The sequence below is a fragment of the Balaenoptera musculus genome, chromosome 10, assembly GCF_009873245.2.
Source record: "Balaenoptera musculus isolate JJ_BM4_2016_0621 chromosome 10, mBalMus1.pri.v3, whole genome shotgun sequence".
NCBI lineage: Eukaryota > Metazoa > Chordata > Mammalia > Artiodactyla > Balaenopteridae > Balaenoptera > Balaenoptera musculus.
This window is the reverse complement of record NC_045794.1, coordinates 28,410,136-28,422,313: the sequence shown is the minus strand read 5'-3', so window position 1 is coordinate 28,422,313 and position 12,178 is coordinate 28,410,136. Positions and strand designations below refer to the sequence as shown.

At 36.0% G+C, this 12,178-nt stretch overlaps 1 protein-coding gene across 1 annotated transcript in view; it reads left to right on the top strand.

The window, feature by feature from the left end:
• The window catches only part of SYT10 (synaptotagmin 10), a 76,298-nt gene that overhangs the window by 15,369 nt on the left and 48,751 nt on the right, over window positions 1–12,178 (top strand). Inside the window, exon 2 of the mRNA XM_036866605.1 lies at window positions 7,124–7,481. Within this exon, the coding sequence (XP_036722500.1) occupies window positions 7,124–7,481 (358 nt within the window). The remainder of the gene's footprint in view (window positions 1–7,123; window positions 7,482–12,178) is intronic.

The following is a 12,178-nucleotide window of genomic DNA, read 5'->3' as shown; positions in this document are numbered from 1 at the left end:
ATAATCTGTTAACTATTTTTTCATCTTCTAGCTGGCCTCCACTCTTATCTTCTCCCTAGCCAGAAGGTTATTTCTGAAATGCATATTCAACCATTTCATACCTTGACTTAAAAATGTTCCTGGGACTACTTACTTGAATTTGAACTAAGTCCAAACTCATAACATCCTTCATGTCATAGCTAAATACTGAATCATAAAAACTCATTTTAAGCATTTTGATGACTTTATAAATTCTCACAGATCCTCCCTTAATCTTTTGATAGTCAAATTCTTTTTTTATCTTGTTAAACAAATTTTGTTGAAAAAAAATGCCATAAAGACCTAAGAATTAAACTATTGGTTTTGTTTTTTAAATACTTTTAATAATTAGTCATAATTTCAATAATAAGCAATGTAAAAAGTGTGTAATGCAATAAGCTTCTTTTTATAATTTTAGTTTTATTTTTCTCGGTAAAATTCCAACTAATGCAACTTCTTTCACTTCTTACTGTTGTGGGGAAATCTCTTCCCCCCTTGCTTTACATTTCTGGATAGAAGGAGCTACAAGATAGGATAATCATGGAATCTTGGCCGACCCCATCCCTACGAAATGACTTACCTGTTTCCCCCTTTTCTTTGAGTTATAAGCTTTATATCCTCAGGAAACAAATATTCTCTACTCCTTTGTGTAGTAGATTTTATAGGGTCAAGTACCCATGGGGAACACATGTGGTTGTCCAGCCAGGACTGTGACTGTATGGGCTAGTCTAGTTAATTCAAGGTGATATATTAGCAAGTCCACTTTCTAATGGACCTAAGCTGATATTCACCTGTTTTTTTTAATTGCTACCTGCTTGCACAGTTTCTCTGAGCACAACTGAGTAGGAAAATAGAATGTTATTTATTAACTTCCTGAAACATTAATATTTACTCAGAAATTTTGGTCTCCATTATAAGCAAATTCACTCCTTTCAGTACTAAATAGCATTACAAGATTAGTTTCTCTTCTAACTAATCTGTGAATCACCATTCAATCCATACTCAATCCATATCTATGCCTCTTTTCCCTTAGGTACTCTTGTTTAAAGAAAAAAAAATAGTTGACAATAGTAGCAACCTATTGTTGCACTTATGAAAATTATGATTCTAAATAATTTATATACATTTCCTTATATAAAACTCACAACATTCCTGTGAAATAAATATAAATTCCCCCATTTTACTGAGACTCTTAATGTCTAAACAATTTGCCCAAAGTCACACAGTGGTGGAGTTGACATTTTAACCCAGGTCTAAATGGTTTCACAGTATAAGTTATATTATACTATTTTCCTAGTATGAGAATTTCTATATATTCCCTCCATATCACTCAAGTTTTAGCCATCTTGAAGTTCACAGACATTTGAGTATCTTTTCAGATAATTCCCAACATGTGTATTCAGTAGCTCCATAAATATTTTTGACCATGTGATATATACTAGACACTAAAAATAAAAAGGTAAATAAAGGGAGTAAGTGTATTGGTAGGATGGGAGCATTTGGAGAAGCAAAATAAATACACATCCACAATTCCTTGTCCACAATTATGAAACCTCCAAACCTCTGAAACCTGAAAATTATTTCGCAAATTGTCCAATTTGGGGACTTCCCTGGTGGCGCAGTGGTTAAGAATCCGCCTGCCAATGCAGAGGACACAGGTTCGATCCCTGGTCAGGGAAGATCCCACATGCCACAGAGCAACTAAGCCCGTGCGTCACAACTACTGAGTCTGCACTCTAGAGCCCACACGCCACAATTACTGAAACTTGCACACCCCAGAGCCCGTGCACCACAATCACTGAGGCCACGTGCTGCAACTACTGAAGTCCACGGGCCTAGAGCCCAAGCTCTGCAACAAGAGAAGCCACCGCAATGAGAAGCCCACACACTGCCGCGAAGTGTAGCCCATCCCCCCCCCCCCACTGCAACTAGAAAAAGCCTGTGTGCAGCAAGGAAGACCCAAAGCAGCCAAAAATAAATTAAAATTTTTAAAAATTGTCCAATTTGGCACTAACACCTTACCTAAATTGGCATTAAGTTGCTTACGGTCTTCAGTGATCCCACTCAGTGTGACTGATCCATACATTTCATAACATATATATTAATGTGTTTGTTTACTAGATGTTATCCCAGATAATGTATACCATACTACCTTTCTAATATCCAAAAGAAAATAATTTTGAAACCATCATGTCCTAAGTGTTGGGGATAAAAGATTATAGGCCAATAAATTATTACTAGTGCTATGGTAGTGGGTGTGCTTTAAAGGCCCTTAGGGACAGAGGAGGCAGAGAGAGCTTCCGGAAAGAGGTACTACTGGATCTAGTTTTTGAAACATGAATACAAATTTGCCAGGCACCCAGACAGGAGGAAAAAATGCCCTGGAACTATTTGAAACAGCCCGAACAAAAATCATGAGAGAGTAACGTGTGGTCAAGAGAAGGAGAATAGGTAGGAGAGTGGCAGAAGAATGAAGTTGGGTCAATAGCCAGGGGTCAAATCACAAAGACACTGTGGAATGCCATTCAAAGTTTAGATTTGACCTGACTGGGTAATTTGGAAGAATGTTAGACTAAAAGAGGTAAGATGACCATTTACTAAGTTTACAGAATATGACTTGATTCCCGCTACTCTGGTACAGTTGATAGTACAACCTTTCACTTTCAAAAGTGACTTGGTTTGGATGAAGTATTTTATGAACCACATTAGTGAGAAGGGAGGTGTGATATTGTGCATATATATTTAGTCTTCAACCACAGTTCCTGGCTCACAGCTCCCAAAACCCTTAGAATTTCCTTAGTGATGAGAGCCATGTCTTGTTAGGTTAATGAGGTGACTTTTGGACCCCACCTAAGGATGAGGGCTGTTTTCCAGAAGAATCAACCATGTGATTAGAGGGTTGGAACTTTCAGTCCCACCCCTGCTGACCTCCTGAGAAGGGAAAGGGGCTGGAGGTTGAATCAGTCACCAGTGGCCAATTATTTACTCAATCATGCCAATGTAATGAAGCCTCTATAAAAACCCAACAGGATGGGGTTTGAGAGCTTCTGGGTTGTACATGCAGAAATTTGAGAATATTGTGCTCTGAGCTTCCATGTCCTTTCCCCATACTTTGCCCTATGATCTCTTCCATCTGGCTATTTCTGAGTTATATCCTTTTATAATAAACTAGTAATCCTTTTATAATATATCCTTATATCTTTTTATAGTAAACTGGTAAAGAAATGAGTTTCCTGAGTTCTGTAAGCTGCTCTGGCAAATTAATCAAACCGAAGGAGGGGGTCGTGGGAACCTCCAATCTTTTGCCGGTTGGTCAGAAAACCACAGGTAACAACTTGGATTTGCTACTGGCATCGGAAGGGAGGGGGGCAGTTATGTAGGACTGAACCCTTAACCTGTGGAATCTAATGCTACCTCTGGTAGGCAGGTGTCAGAATTGAGTTGAACTGTAAGAACACCCAGTTGGTATCCAGAAAATTGTTGGTGGTATGGGAATTCCCCCCCCCCCGACACACACAAGTTGAAATTGGGTCAAAGAACCTAAAAACAGGGGGCATTTTCAGTTATAGACTGAAAAGTATTTCCATCCTTTCCTCTATCCCACATTGTCCTGCAGTTTCCTTATATCTTGGCTTTGGCTCCAACTCAGTAGAAGTTAGCCACTGAAGAAGTTAATTGAGTTAAAATATCCAGAAAAATATAATGTAAGTGGAGCTGAAAATACATGAAGATTATGAAGCCATCATTGGCTTCCTCCATTTTAAAACTGTAGTTAATAATCAGGAAGCACATTCATTTTATAATTTTTCTCTTTCCCTCAAGGTATGGTGCTAACAAATAATTTTAAAATGTAAAAATAAACTACAAAATATGAAATATGATCACACATTCCTCACCAATGGAATATAAATGGAAAATATATTCAAAGTAGCTTTAGCTAGCAATTGAAAAATAAAGGAAAATATTAGTGTCTATGTATCATAGCATGTCAAAATTAATTTTTATTCTTATAATTAAGTAGCAATAAAAACTTGGAATTATTTCAATTTCTTAATGTATTTCCATCAGCTACAAATTGAGAGTTTAACCAGAACCATTTTATCTCACTAATCAGAGAAATAAACAACCTATCATTTCCCCATCAGGTCAGTGAAAATTAAAATACAACAATATTTCTCTGAAATTGTAGGAACTGGTAAACTTATATGATGTTTTTTGTTAGTCAGTCTGAGGTTCTTTCTGGAAATATCTAGTAAAGCTAAATATGTGCATAACATGTGACCCTGTGGTTCTATTTCTAGATATTTACTTTAGATAAATATTCACAAATATGCACAGGGACAAGAGTACAAGGATGCTCATTGTAGTTATGTTGTAATAGCAAACAGTGGGCATAATCCAAATATCCATCATGATGAAGTATTATGGAATGCTGAGACATGAAGTTAGACCTCAAGTATTGTTGAATAAAAAAAAAAGGAAATTGAATAAAGAAATATGCAGTAGCCATTTATATTAAAAATTGTATTAAATAGTTCTATATTTTATAGTTACTTAAGAGATATTTTTGTTTATTAGTGCTTGGGCTGGACAGACGCAAACCAAACTGGGGTTATTGGTTGCTTTGGAGGCGAGGTGGGACCTCCTGGATTTACAATGGTGGTTAAAGGAAATTGGATTTATTCTTTAGTTTGCTAGGGCTGCCATAATCAAGTACTACAGACTGGGTGGCTTAAACAACAGAACCTTATTCCTCAGAGTTTTGGAAGCTAGAAGTCTGAGATAAAGGTGTCAGGAGGGTTGATTTCTTCTGAGTCCTCTTCTCTTTGGCTTGTCAATGGCTGCTTTCTCCCTGGGTCTTCACATGGTCTTCCTTCTGTGACTGTCTTTGTCTTTATCTGCTCTTCTTATAAGGACACCAGTTATATTGGGCTAGGGCTCATCCATATGACCTCATTTTGCCTTAATTACTAATTTAAAAGTCTCTATCTCCAAATACGCATTCTGAGGTACTGGGGTTTAGAACTTTAACTTATGAATTTGAAAGGGATGGAAGGACAGACACAGTTAAGCCTGTAACATATTCCTAACATCTTTATTTAAAACAAAGAAACAAAAGAAATTGGTTTCATATTTGACACTGATGCTAAACAAAGTTGTAAAAGAAAAGTATAAGGTTATCTAAATCTAGAAAAATTTCCCCTCATGGGAAATCTATTTGGTCTTCCAAACTTTAAGAGTGCTATAACACCAGGTTGCTAACATTGATTATTTTAGGAAGGTGAAAATGGAAGTGGGTAGGGGAATATTCTTAACATTTTTAAATGGATTTTACTTTTTAAAACAGTTGTTGATGTGCAGAAAAATTTGGGAAAATACTACAGAGTTCCCATATTCCCCACACCCAGTTTCTCCTATTATTAACAATTTACATCAATATGGTACATTTGTTACAGTTGATGAACTAGTATTGATACACTGCTAACTAAAGTCCATACTTTATTCAGATTTCCTTAGTTTTTACCTAATGTCCTTTTTTTTTTTTTTAACTCCAGGATTCCATCTAGGATACCACATTGCATTTAGTTGTAATGTCTCCTTAGTCTCTGGGTTATGACAGTTTCTCAGACTTCCTTTTTTTGGACAACATTGGCAGTTTTTTGTAGAATGTCCCTCTACTGGAATTTGTCTTCTATTTTTCTCATGATTAGATTCAGGTTGTTGGTTTGGGGAGGAAGACCACAAAGATAAAGTGCCATATTCATCACATCCTATCAAAGGTATTAACATGATTTGTCACTGTTGGTGTTCCCTTTGATCACCTGGGTGAAGTTAGTATTTTTCAGATTTCTTCTGTGTAAAGTTACATCGTTTTTGCCCCTTTCCATACAAGGACTCTTTAGGAGAAAGTCACTTTGTGCATCCCACAGTTAAGGAGTGGAGAGCTATGCTCCACTTCCTTGAGGGCAGAATATCCACATAAATTGTTTGGCATGCTTTTGCATGAGAGATTTGTTTCTTCTCTGCCATTTGTTTATTTATACAATCATTAACTTTTTTTTACTATATCACTTTTAATTATTTTACATAATGAGCTTATATTAATTTTGTAATTATTTTTATTTTTAAAAATTTATTTATTTATTTTTGGCTGTATTGGGGTCTTCGTTGTTGTGTGTGGGCTTTCTCTAGTTGCGGCAAGAGGGGGCTACTCTTCATTGCAGTGCGCGGGCTTCTCATTGCGGTGGCTTCTTTTCTTGCAGAGCACGGGCTCTAGTAGCAAGAGCTTCAGTAGTTGTGGCACTCAGGCTCAGTAGTTGTGGCTCATGGGCTCTAGAGCACAATCTCAGTAGTTATAGCGCACAAGCTTAGTTGCTCCGTGGCGTGTGGGATCTTCCCAGACCAGGGCTTGAACCTGTGTCCCCTGTATTGCCAGGCAGATTCTTAACCACTGCACCACCAGGGAAGTCCCTGTAATTATTTTTAAATAAGAATATTTTAAAGATACTTAGATAAGAAATCATCAACCAATTTTGGACTTTAGAAATTAGGAGCATGAAAGCTTCTTAGAAAGGACCTATGGAGTTTGAAAATACAAATAATTGTGTACCCATTCTCTATTAGTAATGTGTTATTCTCATTTACACCATAGAAAGCAGTTTATACAAATATTTAACATTACCTGCTTAGAGAGTAAGAAGGTTGCATCTTTAGATCAAAGATGAAGCAAACAGAAGCCTTTCTAGTTGTATACAGTTTCAGAGCATCTTAAGCTTCATGACTTCAAGGCAGGTTGCATGTAGCTAACCTTCATTTTGCAAACTCTTGGAACCTTTGTACTATACTTAGAAATAATATGTACATATCATGCTTTTCTTGTATACAATTGGAAACTTCCTGGGAAAGAAATTTTTGTCTCCTTTGAGAATTTCCAAACATAATTATTAATATTTCCTCCCTACAAAGATACTTAAAAGTAAATTTTTGAAACTCTAAATCAGTAAACTATTAATAATAACCATAATATCAAATTATCCCACTGTTGCTGCCCTATTACATACACTATCAATGACTTAATATTTCTTTACATTGTAATTTTTTCCAGATATTTCAGTCAGCCTGTTAGCAGTTGTTGTCAGCTTTTGTGGCCTGGCCTTGTTGGTTGTTTCACTTTTTGTCTTCTGGAAGTTGTGCTGGCCTTGCTGGAAGAGCAAACCCGTGACTTCCAATGTCAGTACCCTTCCACAGAGCATGTCAAGTGCTCCCACTGAAGTTTTTGAGACTGAAGAGAAAAAAGAGGTCAAAGAAAATGGAGAACCAGCACTGAAAGCTATTGAGCCTGCAATAAAAATCAGCCACACTTCCCCTGATATCCCAACAGAAGTCCAAACTGCTTTAACAGAACATTTAATTAAACATGCACGTGTGCAAAGACAAACTACTGAGCCTACATCTTCATCCCGGTAAGGAAAGATCAAATATATAAAACTATTTGTGTTGTGTGTGTGTGTGTGTGTGTGTGTTGTATGTGATTTTCTAAGAGAGAAAAACTGAGGTGGGAAAGGAGAAAAGAAAAGACAAACAGGAGAAATGAGAAAGACACAGGAAACAGATAATAGAATAAGGAGGGAATTGGCAGGACAGACTAAATAAGGATGAAGAGAGAGAAATTAAGGACAAAGAAGCCAAACAGAGAGCAGTACCATGAAAGGGGCTTAGTGGAATTTGAGGTCTCATTAAAATCATCTAATTAGAGATTATTATTTATTGACTTTTTCCTCTGAAATATCATTGTTTGATCATTGCTATTTGCAGTCTTTCAATTTAGTTTAAAACAACCAATAAATATCAAGAAAACAGCCATCTGCAATGCATTTCATGAAATCATCCACAAGTTCACAGTCAAAACTGAGTAACAGAGACTAATGTTTAGTCTACAGTTGTTTAGCACCTAACCCATAAACTGCTGGAAAATTTCATTGCTTATTTGAACTCACATAGACCAAACTCTTATACTGGTTAGAGTATGGTAAGTTCCACAAGAGCTTTGGTGAATATCATGAGCATAGCAAGGAGTGTACATGAAAGGAAGGGAGAGGGAGACCTCCTTAAGGAGATAAATTTTAAGTAAGTACATTTTAACTCAGCCTGGAAAAATCAGCAGAAATTTGCTTGAAGGAAAATAATTTGCTGTGGTGTGTATTGAATTGTGTTAACTGTAAAGGGAAAAAGATTCTTGTGAAAAGCCATTTTTTCTACTAAGTGTGGTCTTCAATCTTTAACACGAAAAACATGTTAGTAGCAGTGTTTCTCTGATTCCCAGAAGTAGCAACTAGTTTTACCCTAGGACAGGGTAAAAATCAATAGCAATGGGGGTGAGTGCTGTTTTCTGCTAATTGATTGACTTCCTAATCTTACCTTCCTACTTCTCTAAATCAAAGATGCATCCATGCTTTCTGATATGACATAGTTTTTGTGGGTTTGGAAATCTATCAAGTTGGAAAACTGCATGGGTCATGCTTGCTACTAGGATTGAAAGAATATTCAATATATCTTTTATAAAATAAAAAAGGATTGTATCTATAAAGAAATTGTCTTCTTTCTGAAATAAATCCCTGAGGGATGAGTAAGAAAAATTGTTACTTTGGGGATGAGAAACTTTGGGGTAAGGAGGATGGATGGAGGTGTTATACTTCTCTGAGCTATTTAAATTTTATAACCAAAGTATGCCTCATATTTAGTTATTATGTTGACAAGTTTTCCTGAGCACTGCATTTGGGTTCCTTTTTATAATCCAGTATACATTCATTTAAATTTATTTATGGATATTTAACTATAAAATAATTATCCCATGTGCCACTTCTTTATATTTATAGGAAAAACTGCTTCAAAATTATTTCATGTGGTTGGTTACTTGATTGTCATTACTATCACATCTGCAAACTGTGGTCAACTATGATATTTAATAAAGCCTTAACATACCCAGAAATTTCAGGGTAAAAATGTTCAATTAACCTACAAAACATTTTTTTAAAATATTGATAATGGCTATGACAATATATCAACTTAGTATTCAGAATTATTCAACTCTTTTAGTTGATAAGTGCACCCTACATAAGGACACTCAATTAATGAAGACAAATTGAGGTAAGCTATGAAAATAGCTTGCCTTTCTTTGTGCAGATTTTTTTTTTTTTGGAAACCTTAGAAAAATGAAGTACTATCTCCAAAATATTATCTGCTGAATGTAAACATAGAGCTTATCTGATTATCCCTAACTAGGGGAGAATGAAAGAATACATACTGAGAAAACATGTGTGAAGACTTGGTTTTGGATGCAGAATTGGTTTCTAGAAATAAAATGCAATAGGGAATGACAACAGGTCATTTTAGCCCCGGATTTCTCAGTTATTACATGAAATTGAAGAAATCAGAAAAAAAAACTTTTTCTCTCAATCTTAAAAAACATAAAAATTGGATTGTAGATGTACATCTCATATTTTCTTAAGAGAAAAAGTGGAATACAAATTCATAGTTCTGCTAGAACTTTGATATAATTTTATTGACCTCTTTGAATTGCCTTGTTTATGAGTGGCTGAAGAAGGAAGAAAAAAAGTATTGTTTTTGAATGCCTGCAATTTAGTCACTATGCCAGGCATCCTTCCTGCTAATCCTCTGCCAGCCTGTATGAAGTAAGTATTATTAATTATCCCCATTACTTGTGAGTTAACTGAAGCCCAGAGAGATTTTAAAAATTGCCTAAAGCCATGCAGCTGGTGAAAGTTAGAATTCAGATTTATCCGGATTGATGGAACATGTTTTAAGAGTTAAAGCCAAGGGAATATGTTTTTTTGCAACCAAAGATGGTTAAAGTCTGCTGAGGACAGGTAGTTTGGAGGTTGGAGAATGAGGGCCTCTTCCTGCTCATTCTGCTCAGTTAGAAATGTGGAATTATATGTGGTTATCATGAATAACAAGAGTCATGATTTTAATCTGTTTGGCCTTGGGATGAATTCCTTGCAGAAAACTTGATTATTCCTAGTTCTCAAAACTCCTCATCTATATAATTACTTCATCATACTAAAAATTACCTTTATATAGAGAGGAAGGGGAAATTGCTGAGTTTATTATGCAGACAGAGAGATCCAGGGCACATCATTATAAATCAGATTATTCTGCTCAAATGTTAACTTTTCATTGAGGTCTAGCAAATCAGAACCCCTCCCGCCCCCCACCCCACCACTCACACACGCACACACAGTAAATTTAACTTTAATGCTTGGTTTCCTCACCTTATTAAGATATCCCAGCTCTAGTCTGGTGTTGGGACTCCCTTTTATTTGGCTCAGACAATAGATGACATATCCTCTCAAATTTTATTTGTCACTATTCTTAAGCGACATCTTGATTAGTTAACAGCATTGCCGGAAACTGCCACATTTCCCAAGTTCTCATCTTCCTTTTCAAATACCTGGACATTTGGCCCCATCAACCTGCTGGCAGCCAAAGAACCCAACAGACATCTGTGTATTTTTTATTATTAACATTATTCTCATATCTGTCTTGATTGACTGTTGATTAATCCAATAGCCTTACTCAGTAGATACAGTCAGCAGATATAACTTTTAGGTATAGTCAGTGTATTCTACATACTCTGTCCACTCTGCAAACTCTAGTGAACTGGAAAAAAATCCACAACATAATGCAGAGAGATAAGATACCAACTTCAATATAAGGAACTACAAGTGCAAACTGTGTGGTGGAGAATGTGGAATTAAGATAATTAGAAAAATCATTTTTAGCTGAGACATGGAGAAGTCCCATTAAACTGAGGCCAAAGGAAACTAGGAATTCACATAAAGACAATTGGAAGAGGGTATGCATTCCAGATGGAAACATTTTATGTGAAAGGACACAGAACGGGAAATCTTATTATGAAAACAGCAGGTAAGTTACCTTGATCAGAAAATAGAGGTCAGTGGAGGAATAATGGAAGATAAAGTCAGCTGGAATTACAGTCTGAGAAGGCCTTGAGATCATGGCCAAAATTGTTCAAGGTCTGTCCTGTCAAAAATATTTGCAGCAAAAGAGTCCCCTGGATAAAGAGCTGTGTTTTAGGAAAATTAATTTGACAACAGTTTGTAGGACAGACTGTAGAAAAAGGCATCTACTTTGAAAGTAATATAGTAGTTCAGGCATGATAAAAATCTTATAACATTTTGAGTCCATACTGCCCCACACATATAGCTCTACACTGCCTTCTTAGGCAGAAAACCTGCCAATTTTATTTATGTACTGATCTTGATACCTAGACAAAGCACTGTAGGAACTCAGGGTATATTTGTTGAATTTAAAAAATCAGTAAATGAATTTGATGACTTCGTTTTATCTATCTAAATGGATCTTTCATGGTTGCCAGTTAGAAGAGTGCTTGGTCTTTTTATCATCCTCCTGTAGACCTCAACTCTCTGCCTCTGTGCTTTCGCTTATGCTACTTCCCTTGTCTAGAATGATAAACTCTTTTTTATCCACTATAAGATCTTTAAGGAAAATGCATCTTTTTCTGTCCAATTATAAGCTATTGTCCTTTAAAGCCATAGCTACAGTCTAGCAATTATTTATTGTCTTAATGTTGAGCTCTAGCTGTTTGCCAGATCTGAGATGTCAAGTTCTCAAAGAACAAGTCTGTATAACCTACTTTAATGTGCTCCTAATTTCCTCACTGGGTAGGTGCATAATAAGCATCAAGTGAATGATTTGGATTGACTGATTATCTCTCCACTTTGCTTTGCTCCTTCAAAGACAGCATCAGATGGTGAGATAAACAGTGCTAATATTAGGAGAAGGTTAATGATGGTATACTCCCAAGGATGAGTATAAGGACCAATTTTCTGTGCATTCATTAATAGTGTGAAATGAGGTGAATTGTAAGTGGCAAAATAATTTGTTGAGGATGAGAAATTATGTAGGTTAGCCACTGTTAGAGAGGATTCTAAGTACCTACCGAAAATAATTAGGAAACCTAGTGACAGATCCATTTGAACATGAACAAAAGCATGACATGGAAAGAAATCATTGACTCATATGTGCTGATGGATTTACAATTAGCTATGGTTGCTTAGAAAAGTAATTCTTAATATCACACATAAAGTCAGAAAGA